Raw genomic sequence first — 20,322 nt, forward strand, 5'->3', positions numbered from 1 at the left:
ACTCTCTCCTCCAGATGCACTGGGGAAACAGGATAAACTTGGTGAAGCAGACTGACGCACTTCATCCAGAAGGTGTGGTGACCTAGGTATGATCAAGCTGGTGTTCTTTTTTTTCTCTGCTGTTTAATGGGGTCACTATACCTCCAAAAAAAAAAAAAATTAGCTCAGGGGATAGATTGATTCCTAACCAATATTGTTACGGATTTCATTAAATTTTGCCTGTGGTCACTGTGTGGGTCCACGCCATGCCAACTTGTATTTTACAGAATATTTCATGAACATCATATTTCAAAAAACATTAAGGCCTTGTGGCCTAATAAAGACAAATAGTATCAAATCCCCACCGGATACTGGGTATATAAATGCAAATATATTAAAAGCAACAAAACCATTTTTAAAATCCAACCATTTAGAATTTCTGCTTGGGGAGAGTATCTGCTTTCATCCATTCTAACTGAACCAAATTTTTCCTCTTTAAAGAAGGTCTTTCATGATATGCAGTGTTTGTAGCTTTTCTTCCCTCCACAATTGCAGCATAAGAATTTGCAGGTATCTCAGAAGCTGGCCAAATATTTTCTGCTGTGCTGTTGCCCCTAGCAATGAGTTTTCCACTTACATGTGCATCATTAGATATTTTCTCAGCAATCATTTTACCTGCTTTAGACATGTCCTTTTGGTACCCCATCAGTAGAGAGTCCAGCATGTTTCTTTTTGGCAGCTTTCATGGGCTTTCTGACAACTGCAGATATTTCCAATTCAGTCAGGAGACCTTGTAGGGTCTTAGTGGTAGGACTGCTGCTCCCAGCGCTCTGGACTTACATTCAGGCAACCTAGCCCTGCCATCTAGCTGCCAGCACTAGGAAGCTTGCCAACTATTCCTCCCTTTGTGTGACCATTAGGCAGACCTTGCATATGCATACTGATGGAGGACTCGGCAGACCAGTGCAGAAAGCCCTGTACGACTTTGCTCATAGTTCTAAAGCTGGGTATGTTATCATCTGCATCATTAGCTTGAAATACGAAGTAGCCACTTTGCAAGCAAATCCTTACCTCCTAGTGGAAGGACATGCTTCTTCCTGGCTCTTTCTTGTCCTCAGCAGAGTATCTATCTGCTGAGTCTGGAAGCATCTTTCATTAATAAACGTCTCCCCAAAATAACCACTTCTTTGTTTCAGGTCTCCTAATAAAATTTTGCACATTTTGCTCTTTTTCTAGTAAAGAATGCATCTATAAATGGTTAATTCATGCTGCTGTGAGCACAATTGCAGGCATCTCTTTCTCTTTGCACAGCTGCAAGTTTGTTCTCTTCAGCCTTAATCCAGGACAGTCTGTCCACTACTGGTAATTTTCTCCACCACAATGAGGGACAAATATCCTCTAGACTGCACAGAAGCTAAGTTACACTCTATGTCTTCTCCAGGACTGGGCATGTTTCCCGGCTTGAAGAAGTGGAGCTCAGAGACACCTGCTCTCAGCACGCAACACACCTGAGCAGACCACACCCACCACAGAGATTGTAAGCACTACTGGGCAGGGTCCTCCCCTCCTCCTGTATTATTGTTTGTATCCGTTTCTCAATTGCAACGCCTATTTATGTACAACATTGCGTAATATGTTGGGGATAAATACTGTTTAATAATAATTTGGTAATGTACGTTGGTATGTTCATGTATTCATTGTTATCATCCATGTTTGTTGACCTGTTCATCATCTCTATAGACTTTTTACATATTTAATTCAGTTAAAAAAATATTATACCCTGATATTGTGTACTTGCCTACACCCTCTTGAAAATTGCTGCAGAACTAAGATTAATATTTAGAAAACAAAAAACACTCCAAGCTGTTTCTCTATTTCTACCAAAAGGCATTTTCTGGCTGCTAAAGGAATCCATAGCAACCACTAACGAAACTATGGGGATCCATAAAACATGGTTGAGGAAGGCTGCTAAAAAGAATAAGTAATAACCTAATTCAAGTTTATTGAATAAAAACGTCCCACCCTATAGTATATTCTAATAAACCATCCAATTTTTTTCTATTCCTTTTATAAATAACCTGGAAGAAACAGAAGTCCATCTTTATATTTGAAAACCACTAGGTGGAGAAAACATATTTAATAAACCTCCAGTAGATATTAGGCTTTCTTTCTACCATCTGCTATGTGGAGAATGCAAACTCTATTCTGCTTTTGTATACATTATTTTATTTATGATTACAGAAAATAAATCTCATTAGGGAAAATAAATCCCATTAGGTCTTACACTGGTTGTAGTTTAAGAATAATTTTATAATTGTAAAATTATTGAAACTTGATTTATATATGAACTGCTTTTAACACAAATTCTAAAGCTAGATGATGACTGCTCAGTTAAACAATTTTAAAACAGAATGCTTGTTTATTTACAGTATTGGGAAAATGATCAAAGTCACTATATATTTGTCTGTGGCACATATAGGAGGACCTTTGCTTTTAGTAACTGGTATGCCTTCTTGGGCAGCAATATTTACATCTAAACAATTGCAATGGCTGGATGTCAGTCTAGCACACTGCTAGAATTTCACCCATTTCGCTTTTAGGAAAAAACTTAAATCAGTGATGGTGGGGGGTTTTCTTGTATAAACTGCCCAATTCAAATCTTTCTAAAACACGTCAACAGGTTCAAGGTGATTTGAAGACACCTATAGATGTTCCCTCCAATATTTTTTTTAATACACAGTCTGTGCTTTACGTCTCGAAAAACTCTCCCCTCAAATGGCAAAATGTGTCTGGAAAATGACACTTACCACGTTGAAATAATGTACAATTCCAGATATTCCTGACTAAATCACACTCACTTTAAATTGTAAACAAGTGGAACTTTGTCTAGAAGAATCTTGACTTTTTGTTGCTTCCAACTTTTAGGACTAACCTGTATGAATAAACTAATTTTCATTTTTATCTGCCACATAAACACATGGGACAACACAAGGGAAACATTCTTATAGGTATTTTCTTGATTTAACCACTGTTTGGTAATCCTGTGTGTTTAAGTCAATATCTTGTGCTTCAGTTTACAGAAAGAAATTTCCTGCAAAATTTGCTAGGACAATTCAGACAGAATTTATAGTCCCATCAATAATGGCAAAAGAAGGCCCAAAATACAATACTGCCATCACTATGTTTCTGGTATAAAGATTGTGTTTCTGACAACACTAAATTTAATGCGGACCAAAACTAAAATTATTACTTAAAAGGGTAGAAAACACCCTTTTAAAGAAAAAAAAAAAGAAGGAAAAGCAGCTCTGTTTTGATCGCCGCAGAATGGGAGCGCGGAGCCTCCAGGGATACCTATGGGATTGAGGGGAAAAAGATGCCGATCTCACAAATGCGTTGTTGTAGTCTTTGCCTTCATTTGTAGATCATTTGTTTTTCAGAGATCTTAAGAAATGTTAGGCTGCACATACATCAACTGATTCAATTGAGAAATCCATTTAGTCTTTTCATAGAACCAACCAAAAATTGTTTTGTTATATGTGAATTTGATCAACTCAAATTAATCGACCTAAAACAAACATGATTAGCTAGTCAGGTTGAAAAACTTTAATGGATTGACTACTGATTTATGTTCAAATCACAGCCTTGTTGAACGTGCATACATGCCTATATGCACCAAATGACAGACTGAGTGCAAATATAGTGATTGTTATCTGACCACTTTGTTTTCTAAATCATTCCACTAGGAAGACCATGCAAGTTTGGGTGTTCTGACTGCTTATTAGTAGGGTCAAAACATTCTAACTAAGATGATTAGAGAAATTAATAAAATTAGGGGTTACTAACCCCCACCTTTTGTTTTTAGAAGGAGGCCAGTAATGGCTGCTACCATCGATTTTTTATAGCAGGTGTTTTTTTAATGAGATGATAGATGCCAAACGTTTTGTAAAAAGTGCTTACACATATCTGAAAGTTACATTTAAAAGGACTTTCATGGTACCTCCATAAAAACAATATTATTTCTATAAAACAGAACAAAATTTATTGACATTGGTTTCCAAAAACAAATACAATTTTAAATCACTATAATTGGTTTCATGCATAAATACCTACAGACAATAAAGATCTTTCTCTATTCCCAAAACTCTCTCCACTTTTAACGCATTTCACCATGTATACTTTGAAACATATTATAATTATATATATTTATAATACCCTATATACCCTAATATATAATATATATAATTATAATACCCTCAAATTTTTCAATAAATAATTTGAACTTGCATCATAACTAATATTTATAATACCCTATAAAGAACTGAAAATTATTTATCAATGTTATGCTCCACAGCTTTATAGTTGTGCACAAAATGGACACAGGTTCATATTGGAAATAATTTATGTTTACCTAGAGTTTAGATTGTTACCTGGATATATGCAATCCTTCTTTGTACAAGTGCTGTTAAATCTTTGGCCTCTCTTTCTCGCCATTCTCCTGCACCATCTGTTTGACTGAGGTAGTAGAGATCGGTCATAACGGACCTGCCAAAAGAAAAATCAGACTTCAACTAAACTGTATAGGTTACCATACCAAACCAATGCAATGCATAATGGTTAAAAAATTGCAACTTAGCTGTGGACCTAAAACTCACTAGATACCCCAATAATATATAATACAGTTTGCATAATAAACTTATACAGTATAAAGTAAACAAGGTAACAAGGACGATATTTAAAGCGGACCTAAAACAAAAAGTCACCAGGAGTTAGTACTAACGCAATGTCATGTAATGTCTCTTGTAAAAAAAAATAAAGCCTTTGTTTTAGACTCTAAAGTGTACAGTGCATGTATATTTCATTCTCAACAGGCTTTGGTTGAAATGTTAAATGCGGGTGGTGCCCTTTCACCATGCAATATGTGAAGGTACCACAGGCAGACGCACAGTAAACTATTAGGAGCAGCCATGGGGAGACTGTGCAGCACTGTGGGTAATGCCAGTTTGTAGTTTGCCACCAGAAGACCTCCAGTTTCACAGCACCCTAAGCAGTTTGAAGCACTAACCGTTCCACCAATATGAGAGATTTGGAACTAACCCTGGAATCTGCCCAAAAAGAGAAAGTTGTGCTACCCAATGCAAACTCAAAAAATGTTGATCAAATTTGATTGATTTAAAAAAATGAATACAGGAAGGTAAAACAGTATCATGTATCCACTTATCAAGTTTATCCATGTTTTGCAGGTAACAATGAGCCGAAAATCTGCAAATATCAATGGTCTTTCTTTCAACCTGTTTACAGCTGGGGGTGGACCTTTATGCTGTAGGTGGCTTGTGAGCAAACTGAGGACCTGAAAATCCAGACTGATTGGATGGAGGTATGATCTTGAAAAAAGAGCAGGGGCACTTCATTCCCCCCCAAGATAAAAAGCAATCTACAGGGGTGAACGGATTGTGATCCCTTAGCAAGTACACTTCAATCTTCATGTCTGAGAAGGAAGAATGCTCTTGCTAACTGTAACATTCCAAATAAGGAATGAACAAAAGCCTACTGTAACATGTTAACTATAACCCAGAACTAAACAAAGATCCCGATTACAAGTTTGATTAGTAGAATCTGGATGATTTGAATTATACCGCTAACACCAAACTAAAGGAAAATTCAGTACTTGACAGAAATAAAGCCAAAAAGTGCCTTTTAACCTCCCTGGCGGTCTAATTATGTCTGTATTTTCATGTCAAAAGCGGTACATTGTTTTACGTGGGAAATTTGTTGTTCAATATTTTAAGGCCTGTATTTCTTAGGAATAACTTCTGGGTATCATAAGTTTGAAACATAAATCATTAATTAAAATATATTAAAAAATTATAAACATTATCAAAAATAATGAATTTTAATAATTTTGTGAAACAACTACATTTTTTTGTTAATTTGTCCAAACAAGGGTACAAAAATAGATAAACTTTTTGGATTTATTTATTTTGATTTATTTTTTTTTTTATAACCATCACTGTGATCAATTTTTTTAAACTTTTGGATTTATTATTTATTTGGATTTATTTTTATAACTATCACTGTGATCAATGTTTTAAAAAGCAGATTACAATGTAATCAGCTTTTAATTTTCCCACCAAGCCACACCTCCTCAGCATACATCGATCAAGCCGAGGATGTGATACAGATACAGAGGACGCCGCTGGATCGAGGGGAGCAGGTAGGATTTTTTATGTTACCCGGAGTGTGGCTCGGGGTTACAACTTTTGGTACATAAAATTCGCCCTGAGCCACTCTCGGGATCACCGTCAGGGAGGTTAGTTTGCCTAGTGGCTGACTTCCTAGGGGTACGGCATATTTCCAGACGTCAGAAAGATTACATTGCACCATAATAAATTTATGGCTGTAAAATTTTAGCTAAATCTGCTTTAGTATCATATTCTGGTATGGATCATAATTTAAGATTTGCCATTAAAGATAACCTCTTTATAACAAAGAACTTGATTTGAGGGGGTTGTAAAGAGAAGCAGGGTAACTAACGATAACTACACAAATTTTAGTTTGCAGTGAGGGGAAAACAAACACGCATAAATAGGATTATACTTATGTTCGAATATTGGTCTTGTCACGTGTTGCACGTGCAGGAGTTGAATTACATGGCCCATTCCCATTTGCATTATTCTGTGTTTCTCATCCTAATAGTTTTTCTATATTTGTATGGAAGCTCAGCAAATAGTGTCAGTGCTTAACCCAGAATTTTTTTTTAAATGGGTGGGAAGAAAATTGAATGGGGGTGGAAGCCTCTGTATTGTGACCCAAATTTTCAGTAACCACCCAAAAGCTTAAAGGGGCTGGGAAGAACACTAAGTGTTATGACATTTGAAAAAGTATTGCACAGGAATTTTACCACTATACCTTCCTGTCCCTGTAAACTTTTAGTTGATACAATAATTAAATCAAACCATATCAAAATAATACAAAAGCATACCTTTGCTGATCACCCATGTCAACCAATAATTCATCCACGTGTCTTTGGAGTTCATTTCTATCCATATGTTTTAGTTTCTTTAGTTCACTTTGGACAAAATACCAGAATTCCTTTGCTCCGTTTTCAATAGCCCGTCTCAAGATTTCATGGTCTTTTCCAATACCAGCCACTTAAAAAAATAAAGAATAAAAGACATGACAAGTAAAACATCAATTGGTTAAGAGGAAAGAAAGCAAGCAGATAAAGTTTAGGTTTGATGTGGAAACAAGTGTTGCCTCTCTGTTATCCAATATATATATACTGGGTATACAGGGGCTTTGGGATATATATACTGGCTTTGTACAGGGGCAGGATTATGTCTCGATCTCCGCAGTCTATTCCTCTTTTGATACAAGAAAGTACTTTGCTAGCTTTAGATATTGCAGCTTGGCATTGCATGCTGTTATTAAGTCTACGATCTACCACAACCCCCAGATCCTTTTCCATTCCTGACTCCCACAAATGTATTCCCCCCTAGACAGTATGAAGCATGCATGTTATTAGCTCCCAAGTGCATAACTTTACATTTATCTATTTTAAAGGATTAAATATTAAAAGGAACTAAGCTCAAAACTGCAAAAAAAAAAAAATATACACTAACATTCAATACCGCATGGCAATCCGATTGCTCCGGGGGTGTCCTGAGCCACCATCTTCTCTTCCTGTTGTTCATCCTACGTCAACCGACCCAGGCACGAGATCAGGTAACATAGGATGAAATAAAAAATTTTGACGATTTCACTGCGCATGCGTGAGCATCTTGGGCATGCGCAGAAGGAGAGCCCAAGAACCCCTCGGGATGCCTGACGTAGGTATCCCGGGAGGCTTTACACCTAGGCGATCGAGAATTAGGGGGTGGCTTTTTTTTTTAAAGGGTGTTGCACCTAAAAAAAATCTATCACTTATAATATTATTTTCTAGCAGAAACTCCTGTTTTTTTTAAAAACTCTCTAGGACCTTTCCAACTATGGATGGTAAACTAACCAGTCTATAGTTACCTGGTAATGACTTTGCTCCCTTTTTGAAGATAGGAAAAACATTGGCCTTGTGCCAGTGATTAAAGATTACTCTAAAAATTAAAAATAATAGCTTTAATATAACTGAGCTCAGCTCTTTGAGGACATGTAGATGTAATCCATCAGGTCAGGTTTTCAACCTTAATTTTGCCCAACTGTTTAGTAAATCTGCTCTTTTTTTATCCCCAGTTAAAAACCCAGAGACATCCTTTAAGGGGCCTATATGCTCAGATCTGATCTTTGTGCTAATATTATATATATATTTTTTTAAATTGGGGGTTGCCTTACTTTCCTTTGCAATCTGGCTTTCATATTTTATTTCCTTTTTACATCTTTTTGTTATATTCTTTATAGTTCTCAAATGATGGGGGTGATCCTTCATTCTCATATTTTTGAATTGCCCTTTTCTTGTTCTTTATGTTTTTTTTTTTTTTTTTTTTTAACATCAGCTGTGAGCTACACAGGTTTTGATTTCATCCTCTTAAACCCATTACCAATTGGAATATTTTTTCAGTGTGCTTGTGTAGAACAGACTTGAAACTTGTTATTTGAGGACAATATTCTCTTTCAATCCAAGACAAAGAGACCCGCCCTTAAATAATTGGAAAATTTGCTCTCTTAAAAATAAATGTTTTATATCTTTCCTGTTTACAGCTTACATTAAATGAAATCATATTATAGTCACTATTACCCAGATTCTCTTTTACAAGCACATTTGTTATAAGATCTGCATTGTTAGAAAGAACTAGGTACAGCACAGTATCATTTCTAGTTGGGGCTTTCATAAACTACCATAAAATTATCTTGTATTAAATTGATACATTTCCTCCCTTTTGCCGTTCTTGTAGTGCCATTACTCCAGCCAATGTCAGGAGTAGGTAAAATCTCCCATGATTAAAACATTTCCAGCTTTTGCTGCTTTTTCTTAAACACACAAATATATACATACATACACTAACATGTCCCCATTCCATATCAGGGAGCTTTTTTCTTCTCTTTGTTGCAATCTTCGGCCCACCTTCCACCTGGGCTGAACTCCTGTACAAGCATATCCTGGTAACCAATGCTGTGCATGCACAGCTCAGTGACTTTGACAGCTCCATAGGGCAATCGGGCAGGTAAGAATGCATTCTACAGAAGAGACACTGCCTGTCTCTTTCAGTAATACAGTCCAGCCGGACGACAAATTTTTAGAGTGGACCTTTACTCACTGTCTAAAATGGCTCCAGAAAATAATTTAACATCCTCCTTAAGTAAGGCAAGGAAATCAGAAAAGGGGATGTCATTTACCCTGCCCCAACAAAATAAGATACTCTCCTTTACCCACAAATCCGATATTAGTAGCAAATATCAGGAGCTTAGCTACAGAACTGCATCATAGCAAATCAGCTTCATCGCTTCTTCCAACTGCCTTGAGCCTATTTTGGGGATGTCATGAAGTAATGGGCAGAACGCTGCGTGTATTTTGGTTTCTTGTGAGGCTCATTTGTGACACTGAATGGGAATTCACCAGAAAAATTCATTAATAGACATATTCTAGATAACCATACTCTACCTTTTTTTATTTATTACAAGATAATCTCCAAAGTTCTACGAAACGTCTGTGGCTAGGAAACTGGTTATGACACCATATTTTGGAGGAGCCGGCTCCTTTATCCAATTAAAATGTAACATCAGGTTAACAAGATTATGCATATGGAGGACCTTTTACAAGAATACATGAAGTCTTTTAATATGTGATTGTACTGGATGAAGTTTGTGTATTTGAGAGAATCAAATACAGTCAAAAAAATTGGGACACCCCATTTATTATTCAGTATATTAGGAAATGTTCACACATCTATGTCTAATCTTGATTTTTTTTATCTCTGGAAAAGAAAGTGTTCGCAGGTAAACAAAAAATAATTAACCTTTGATTTAACCAGTAAAGAAAAAAAAAAGTTAGGACACCCTACCCTCCAATAGCTAGTGTTACCTCCTTTGGCTGAAACGACTGCAATGAGAGGCTCCCAGTAGCCATCTACAAGTCTGACATCGGTCGAGACGTGTGCCCCACTCTTCAATGCAGAATTATTTCAGCTGTGAGATGTTTGAGGGGTCTCTTGCATGTACAGCCTGTTTCAAGTCACCCCACAGCAATTAAGATCTGGGCTTCGACTTGGCCACACCAGGATTCTTCATTTCTTTGTTTTCAGCCAGTTCTTGGTGGATTTACTGATATGTTTTGGGTGATTGTAGTGTTCCAGGGTCCAGTTCTGCTTCAATTTTCTTACAGATGGCCTCACATGTTCCTAAAGCACGCTCGAATAAAAGGTAGAATTCATGGTGTATTCTATGATCGTGAGCTAAGCAGGTCCTGCTGCAGAAAAGCATCCCCACAGCATGACACTTCCACTTACATGCTTTACAGTTGGTATAAGGTTCTTTTCCTAGAATGTTGTATTTGGTCTATTCCAAACATGTCCTCTGTTCTGGTGTCCAAATAAATTACTTTAGACCCATCTCTCCATAGAATATTATTCCAGAATTCCTGGTCTTTGTCTACATTTTCTCTAGCAAACTTTAGTCTGGCCTTAATGTTTCTCTAAGAGAGCAAAGTTTTTCTCCTTGCACATGGCCCATGTAAGTAAAACTTTTGCATTTTCTTTCTGATTATAGAAGGATGCACGTTTACATTAACAGTAGCAAGAGTCTGCTGTAGTTTCCTTGATGACATTTTAGGGTTTATTTGGTGACTTCTTTTAGCATCTTGCGGTCTGCTCTTGGGTGATTTTGCTTGGAAAGCCAGACCGCAACCTACGTCACATAATCTAGCGCCTGTGCAAGATCTTTTAAAAGAGAGAAGATGTCTGCGCCGGGCCACAGACAGATACAGGGACGGTATGGGACCCGATGAAAGAAACCTACTGACGCATAGACTGATCTAGGGGATTAAAGGCAAGTGTGATTTTCTTTGTTTTGGGTTGACTTCCACTTTAATTGTTTACCTATATTACTTAAATCTCCCAGTATGGTTAAAATTGACATGAAATATGCATATGTTCAAGAATGTTAAAAAAACAAAGGCTTTCAATTCAATTTTTTCACGACTGTATATGCCACCTGGACTGAACCTGACTTGTTTGTTATATTTATGTCACTGATAGTGACCACAATCTATTAGTACACCCATTGGACAGTTGTTTTTCTTTGCTCTCATTCCTTTGACCATTGCTGCATTCTCTCCTTTTTTTTGTTTTGATTATTTTCCTTTTTCCTTATTTTTTTTTTTTGTGGATATACTAACTATAGAATGTAATGTCAATAAAATTTGATATAATTTCAATGCTTTATTATTTTTGAAAGAGAAATATGTAATTAATTTTTTTCCCCCATACGGGTTAGGCAAGAAGGGGTTTCAATGTCTAAGTATCTGTTAAGAAATGTGATAACTAACCTGGTTATGCAATGAGCAAACTATTTATAGACTATTATTTATAAGTACAACTTTTGGAATCCCATACAATGGCACAGCTGAACAGCACACACTTTACTACTTGTAGACCATTCTATGCAGGAGTAAAGACCATCTAATGTCAAACATAGGAAATTTTAATATTGTCGCTCGACCAGCTAGAAGAAATTTGCAGTTGGGGCCAAAAGGGCAGGGGGTAGAACTATACTAAAACAAAGCATTGAGTCTTTAATATTTAAAGATGTTCTTTAAATGATTACATATTATTACACCATGCAGCAGTTTACTTAATCTCTAAAAGACTTAAAAAGCTCAGTTAACACACCAGGCCCTCATTACCAAGGCTGCAAGAAGTCTGTATGGTATTAAAAGATAGAGTTGGGGAGCTCTCCTATATTGAAGTTTTGGAAAAAATAAATACACAAACACAAGGCAGAGCCACGCTTTCCCTTAGTGAAATAAATTATGACTTACCAGAACTACTGGATTGTGGTTTGTACATTTCTATTTGTTCTTTGGCTTTCAACAGCTGTTCCTCCAATGCTCTTATCCTTCCGATTGCAGCTCCTTGCTCGACTTGCCCTTCAGGTATCCTAAGAAATGTCCACCACGACAAAAGGGAATCATATTAGAATTAGCAGATGTATTCCACGCTTCACTGTAAAATGTACTTATTTTAAGTACAACTTTTTAGTGGTACTATATATTTGAAGTTTAACCAGCACAACTGACCTCAAACTGAGCTTAATGTGCTTCAGGGCAAAAAAATATATGCATTATCTCTCCACAGTACATGCAGCTAAACCCTCCATATTTTGCAATATCTGTTGATCAACTGGAAATGTGCTTTCTATTTCTTGTTCTGAAATGAGAGCTTAAGCTTAGCTGGACTGACATTGCATTAAATAGCATTGGACCGGTCCAGCTGTCATTTGTTAAACTGCTGAACCATCACCCCACTCACCATCTTTATAACATAGAGAAAAACTGTTTAGCTGCCGCATGACAAAAACAAAGCAAAATAAAGCAAACAGAAGTTCTTTGTTGGAGTTTACATAGACTAACTTGTTTTTTTAGCCCAAGCAATGCATGTTATTAGAAAGAAGCAGGCACCATCCTTAAAAGCAATTACCCAAAAAACATGGATACCTCTTTTTTTCTTTTTTTTTTTACATTATAAGCCCAATGGAAATTTCTATTTAAATAGGACACTAAATGGAGGGCTCTATATATAAAAAAGAAATGTCAATTCCCTTAAAGATTCCCTGATTATGGAATCCAAACATGGACCTGGAAGATAAACACTAGAAAATGTTTCAGGGTAAGTCTGATTCCCTATTTAAAAAATAGAGTCCGAAAATGTACTAATGTGTAATAACATACTCACTACTACTACACACATACTACACATGAACTTTGATTAAAAACTTGGCATGCAGAAACTACCATTCACAAGTTATTGAAACATATGTGAATAAATAGATTAAACACCTTTCTAGTAAATTTACAAGTCTGCAGAAACATTCTATATATTTTATGTAGTATAAAGCTTTATAACCAATTATTTTTATTATTACTTGGTATTTATATATTTCCAACATATCATGCGGTGCTTTACAAAGTCTACAGTCATGTCACCTAATGTCCCCCAAAGGGCTTACAATCTAATGCCCTACTATAGTCACATCATTACCCAAAGTATCTTTTTTTTTTGGGGGGGGGGGGGGAAGGAGCCAATCTAATAGAATGTTTTATGGGCTATTGGATGAAACCAGAGTGCCTTGTCTATGTTAAACCCAGGCACACACAGAGAACATATGAACTCCATGCAGAAAGTATTCTTGCCGAGATTTAAACCTAGGACCCTAGAACCACAAAAGCTAGAGGTCTTGTCACTTGAGCCACAAAATATATAGTTGCAAGTGGAGGAGAGAGGGGCATGTATACCCCCCACCTAGGACCCTAAAAACCAGAGATCTAGTCACGTGAGCCACAAATTATATAGTTGCAAGTGGAGGAGGGAGGGGCATATATACCCCCCCCCCAAAAAAAAATGTAATTAACCTGGCATGTAAAAAACATTAAAACTCTACCTATCAAATTGCACTGCCCTGTCCCGTTACAATGCATTGAGTCTTTAATTAAAAATGTAAATTTTCAATATGACCACTTCTCTATTCTGAACCCTAATTTCTCTAGAAAGGAGAGGTGCAGGTAAACAAGAGGCTGACACCTCTCAAACTTTCATCACCATGGCATCATTACAAGGGAATCTTAGTCACAGATGTTCCCCACACATTTTGGGTTTTTTACAGCTCCCCATTTCATAGAAATATAGGTATAAATGTTAGAAGTGAGCAGTAATGTTTAAAAGGACAGTGTGTTTTGATGGGTGGAGTTGTTCATGTTCTGATATTGCCAGAGTAATAACATTTTAGGGGGTGCTAGTAAAAGTTGTCCCCCATTTGCACCTACATTTTCGTTTTGTACACCCCGCTGTTCTAGGGCAATAGAAATCAAAAAAGGGAAACCGACAGAGTAGCGTAGTATGATAGAGTTTTGTGATAGGTAGGTAAACTATGTGAGTAGTCCCAGGTGACCCCAATTTGCATTTTCAAATAGGAGCTCTTTTGCACACTTTTTACATATACACACAGTAATTGCACTAGAGGTACAGCTAAAGGGAGGAAACTTGTGAATTTAATATAAGAAAATTTCATGGTACAGTTTATATAAGCCCAAACTAGAAATGATACTTTGCTTGACCTAGTTTTTTCTAACAATGCAGAGCTTATAACAAATGTGCAAAAAAAGAGAATCTGGGTAGCAGTGACCATAATATCATTTCATTTAATGTTAGCTGTAAACAGGAAGCAAAAACAGGAAAGAAAAACATTTATTTTAAGAGCACAAATTTTCCATTATTAAGGGCGGCTCTCTGTGACTTGGACTGGGAGACAATATTGTAATCAAAGAACACAAAACAGAAATGGGAAAGTTTCAAGTCAGTTCTACAAAAGTAAACTGAAAAATATATTCCAATGGGTAATAAGTTTTAGGACGCTAAAATTAAAACCTATGTGGCTTACAGCTGATGTTAAAAAAGCCATAAAGAAAAAGAAAATAGCAAAAATATAAAAATGAAGGATCACCATCATTTGAAACCTATAAAGAATGTAACGAAAGATGTAAAAAGGAGATAAAATGTGCAAAACTTCAAAATGAAAGACTGATTGGAAAGGAAAGTAAGGCAAACCCCCCAAAAAATTCAAATATATTAATAGCAAAAAGTTCTGATCTAAACATGTAGGCTCTCTTAAAGGATGCTGCTAGGTTGGTAACTGGGGATAAAATAAAGACAAGGCAGATTTACTAAACACTTTTTTTTAGCTCTCTGTACACGAAGGAAAATAGCAGAGCTCAAGTCCAAATTCATAATAGCAAAGTCACAGCCTTAAATGAGTCACAATGGCTCAGAATTAATATGATTGAGAAACAGCTGGGAAAAAGTAAGGTTGACAAAGCACCAGGACCTGATGGATTACATCCACGTGTCCTCAAAGAGCTGAGCTCAGTTATTTCAAAGCCATTATTTATAATTTTTAGAGACTTTTTAGTCGCTGGCAAGGTACCGATGGATTGGCGTAAGGCCAATGTGGTTCCTATTTTCAAAAAGGGAGCAAAGTAATTACCAGGTAACCACAAACCCGTTAGTGTAACACCCATAGTTGGAAAGGTCTTAGGGAGTTTGATAAAGAGCCACATAGAGGACTTTCTGTTAGAAAATAATATTGTAAGTGATAGTCAGCATGGCTTCAAGAAAGAAGTTGTCAAACAAATTTACTCTCTTTTTATGAAGTAGTAAGTAAACAGGTAGACAGTGGAATAGCAGTTAAAATAGTAGGACTTTGCTAAAGCATTTGACACTGTACCCCACAGATGGTTAATATGCAAATTAGGGTTGATAGGTTTAGAAAAGTCAATCTGTAAATCAATTGAGAACTGGCTTAAAGATTGCATCCAAAAAGTTGTAATTAATGATTCATACTCTGAATGGTCTAAGGTTATTAGTGGTGTACCCCAGGGTTCAGTGTTGGGACCTTTACTGTTCAACATCTTAATAAATGATATAGAGTTTGGGATTAAAAGTATCATTTCTGTGTCTGCAGATTCCACCAAACTATGTAATGGAATTATGTCCATACAGGATGTCTATAATCTACAAGCAGTCCTGGATGTACTGTTTGATTGGCCAGCCAAGTGGCAAATTATATTTAATATAGATAAATGTAAAATGATGCACTTGGGAGCTAACAACATGCATGCTTCATACTGTCTAGGGGGAATATATTTGGGGGATTAAGAAATGGAAAAGGATCTGGTAGATCATAGACTTATTAAGAGCATGCAATGCCAAGCTGCAATATCTAAAGCTAGTAAAGTACTTTCTTGTAATAAAAGAGGAATAGACTGCAGAAATGGAGAAATACTCCTGCCCCTGTACAAAGCATTGGTCAGACCACATCTGGAATATGCAGCCCAGTTTTGGGCACCAGTTCACAAAAAGGACATTGTGGAATTGGAGAGAGTGCAGAGAAGGGCACCTAAACTAATAAAAGGAATGGAGGAGCTCAGCTATGAGGAGAGATTACCTGAACTGAATCTATTCTCCCTTGAGAAGAGACGTTTAGGGGGGGATATGATCACCCTGTATAAATATTTAAATGGTCCATATAGGGAACTCTCTTCCCCATTATTCACTTTGAGATCATTACAAAGAACAAGAGGGCACTCTTTGCGTCTGGAGAAAATGAAGTTTAGGCTCCGGATAAGGAAGGGATTCTTCACTGTAAGGTCTGTGAAAATGTGGAATCAGCTCCCTCAGGAAGTAGTTTCATACTATAGATTGCTTTAGGAAAAAGCTGGATGTTTTTCTAAAAGCACAGAACATAACTGGGTATTAAGGCTTTAAAGTAAAAATAACAGTGACTGTTCATCCAGGGAACACCCGATTGCCTCATGGAATCAGGAAGGATTTTTTTTCCCCTGTTGAAGCAAGTTGTACCAGGTTTTTTTGCCTTCCTCTGGACTAACTATGTCTTATAGGGTTTTATATCTGGGATAGGTTTATTTCCCTAGTGGTTGAACTTGATAGACTTGTCTTTTTTTCAACCTAACATACTATGTAACTATATCAGATGAGACCAAAATTTGAGCTTTTTGGCATCAACTCAAATTGCGGTGTTTGGAAGAGGAGGAATGCTGCCTAGGACGCCAAGAACACCATCCCCACCGTCTAACATGGAGGTGGACAGATTATGCTTTGGGGGTGTTTGTCTGCTAAGGGGACAGGACATCTTCACCGCATTGAAGGGACAATGGACAGGGCCATGTACCGTCAACTCTTGGGTGAGCACCTACTTCTCTCAGCCAGGGCATTGAAAATAAGTCATGGATGGGTATTCCAGCATGACAATGACCCAAAACACACAGCCAAGGCAACAAAGGAGTGGCTCAAGAGAAAGCACATGAAGGTCCTAGAGTGGCCTAGCCAGTCTTTAGACTGGTTTATAGGGGATCAAATACTTGTTTCACTCATTAAAATGCACATCAAAGTATGACTTTTGGGCACTGGGTTTTTGAGGGTTCTTTTGTTGTTATTCTGTCTCTCACAGCTACAATAATCCTACCATTACAATTATAAACTGGTAATTTCTTTGTCAAAGGCAAACGTACAAAACCAGCAGGGGATCAAATACTTCTTTTCCTCACTGTATATTATATATATTCTGCCAAGAATTGTTTTTTAGTGGGCAAGCCAAAACATGGCAAGTTTAATGCTCCGTTATTTATGCCACAGGTATGCAGTAACCTCTATTGTGTCAGTGTTCTACCTACCCCCTTTACTTTATACCAACTTTCTAATGCATGGCTAAAATTTACAATTTTTCCATTTTTTTATTATGCCCAAACTGTTCAGTGCTGTGTATTTTAATCTAACTGCCTAGTGTTCCATGTGTTAATTTGTGTAATCCCTTGTAGTATTATAATATTGTTATCAATGTGGTGTAACAAGTTACGCTTAGTTCACATTAGCAGTAAAAAAAAAAATGCCATTTACCCCTCCTGAGTGACTACTTGGCAGCCGCTAGGCACCTGGGATTGGTAAGTGCTGGGTACCTGGAATTGCTAACAGGCGGTAGTTCCTGGCGAGAGGAAAGGGAGGGGTAAATGCAGCAAATGCAACCTTACTGCTAGTGTAATTTCAGCCGAAATTAATATCACCTCCTAGCACTATATCTGGATAATACAAAACTTTTGTGAAAACAGTTCTCACTTGATCTGTCCACCAACTGAGCCCAGTGAGTCTCAGGCTTGCTCAGCTTCCCTCTACTTTCTGATGCTCACTGTTCCATCAAGTGCTGATCTCATTAGACATGCTTGAGAGTGAGCACTGTTTTTTACAAGGAAAGCCTCTGATGTCCAACATGCGAAAAACAAGCAGCCCACAGCCACCTAGGATGCGTGACACAAATACCCCAGGAGGCCGCAGATTTACCCTTTTTATTTACCCTTATTATTGTTATTATTAATATTATTATTAATAAACAGGATTTATATAGCATCAACATATTATGCAGCACTGTACATTAACCCCCTAGTGGTATTCCCGAGTGTGACGCGGGGTGGGAAAAAATGCAAAAAAGCGGAAACCCAGAGTCATACTCGGGGTACCTTTGGGGAACCCCCTTAACTTATCCCCGCGCTCCAGCGGCGATCTCATGATCCCGCTGTGATGGCGGGGCGCTTCTCAGTCGAGGGGCGTGGCCGGGCGGGAAATTTAAAAGCACCGAGTAATCTGCTTTTAAATACCGCCCGGGTCTCCACCGCCTCGATGCACGCATCTGCAGTTAGATGCGATGCACCATGCAGGATTTCTGCTTGGTACATCGCATCTAACTGCAGATGCGATAACCAATAGTAAATCCAGAGGGTGATGCTAGCGGAGATTTCCCGCTGGCAGCACCCCCTGAATCTACTCCTGCTGCTGTCCTGCTCGCATCTCCCGAAGGCTGATCTCCGGGTGATGTGAGCAGGAGAGTGAGCAGCGGGGTCATCCCCTACTTCCCCTACTGCATCACCCTGAGATCAGCCTACGGGAGATGCGAGCAGGGGAATGAGCAGGGCAGGGACATTTTTTTACAGTAAAAACACATCAAAACATATAATAAAAGTATAAATACATATTGTAGTGCACCAAGCATGATTGCCCAGTGCCCCGATTTACATTTTGCCCACTATTAGCCCTGACCTTGATCTGACCTTTTGATGACTTTTTGATCACTTCCTGAATGTATCATTTGATCACTTTGTCTTTGTCCTTGATTGTTCCTCACTTATTGCTGGAGACCACATGGCATCCAAAAGGCATCTCGCCGGCGCAAGCGCTGTTCTGGAGGAATTCGAACGCAGCAAAAGCGATTTGGAGTCCTTTGTGGAATCGAGCGATAGTGATTGACCAGGAAATTTGTCATCGGACAGCGAAAGTGAACTGAGCGACGATTCTGGACCTTGGTTTGCTGCTCAAAGACCGATGACAGAGGAAGGAAGAAACGCAAGGAAACCAGGTTCTACTGTCCTGACTGTGATGTTGGGCTTTGTGCAGCACCCTGCTTCAAAATCTACCACACCCAGGATGTCTACTAAAAAAGTAAATATTTTTTTTCTAAAATCTGCATATAATTTATATTATTATTTATCAAAAATATTGCACCCTTGTTTGGAAAATTTCAGTAAAAAAATTTTTAATAAAAAAATGTTTTTTTGATAAATTACATTGTTTTGGGCTAATGTTTCATTATTTTTTATATTAATGATTTATAATTATGTATTATTTTATAATTTATGATTCTAATATAATAAATATAATAATTATACCCGGGAGTTAATCCTAAGAATTACAGGCCCACAACATAAACAAAAATTTCTACGCAAAAAAAATAGGATCACTTTTTGCATCAAAAAATGACAGAATTCGAACGCTAGGGGGGTTAAATAGGGAACATAAACTCTGCACATCAAACTGTCCGCTTCCCTACCTTGAACCCTAAAAACAGAGAGATGCAGGTAAACAAAATTAGAGGTGCAAGTGGGGGAAACTTGTGGCAACACCCCCAAACTTTCACCTCCATGGCATGATTACAACATAAAAAAACTCTGCCCATCAAAACACACTGCATGAAAACATGAATGTACCCTACCAGTACCTGAACATTGTAGGGAAATTGGGATTTAAAGATGAGAAGCAGATAGGGATACATAGTATGACAGGTATATATTTGTGAAATGTAGGTATTAATTTAGGGGGCCCATCCCAATGCTCCTTTCCACGTAAGTGCCCCCCGGAGGTGCTCAATTTGCATTTTTCTTTAAGGGCTCTTTTTCTTTATGGGTGCACTTGCTTTTGAAACGGCAACCTCAATGCTTTATTTTTACTAGTTTTTACAATTCTGATCCCCATATCTTGAATTGTATTTAAAGCTGGGGAGCTGTGTATTGTGGTTGCTACTATAAGTGTTCCCTGTGCATTCTGAAAATGTCAAGTAATTATGACATACGGTTTAGGAGATGGAGGTTTGTACACAGAGAGCTGTAAGGCTGCAGAATGACAGTTATACACAGCTCTCAGACTGTTATGATTACGTCAATACACAGGCCCACTTGGACAGATACATTGTAAAACAAGGTTTAGTTTTTTTTCTCCCCCAAAAGGCTCAGCACAGCTATGATATATAGACATAGATAGATAGATAGACAGACAGACAGAGACAGACAGAGACAGACAGACAGACAGA

General features: G+C 37.5%; 1 protein-coding gene across 3 annotated transcripts in view; it reads right to left on the reverse strand.

Annotated features, from left to right (window-relative positions):
* Positions 1-20,322, reverse strand: part of FUT8 (fucosyltransferase 8) — a 140,735-nt gene that overhangs the window by 47,024 nt on the left and 73,389 nt on the right. For all 3 annotated transcript variants that reach the window (XM_072427850.1, XM_072427851.1, XM_072427852.1), the window contains 3 exons: positions 11,942-12,060; positions 6,959-7,127; positions 4,407-4,521 (listed from right to left, as the gene is read on the reverse strand). In XM_072427850.1, the coding sequence (XP_072283951.1) occupies positions 4,407-4,521; positions 6,959-7,127; positions 11,942-12,060 (403 nt within the window). The remainder of the gene's footprint in view (positions 1-4,406; positions 4,522-6,958; positions 7,128-11,941; positions 12,061-20,322) is intronic.

Source organism: Pyxicephalus adspersus, chromosome 12 (genome assembly GCF_032062135.1).
Source record: "Pyxicephalus adspersus chromosome 12, UCB_Pads_2.0, whole genome shotgun sequence".
NCBI classification, from domain to species: domain Eukaryota; kingdom Metazoa; phylum Chordata; class Amphibia; order Anura; family Pyxicephalidae; genus Pyxicephalus; species Pyxicephalus adspersus.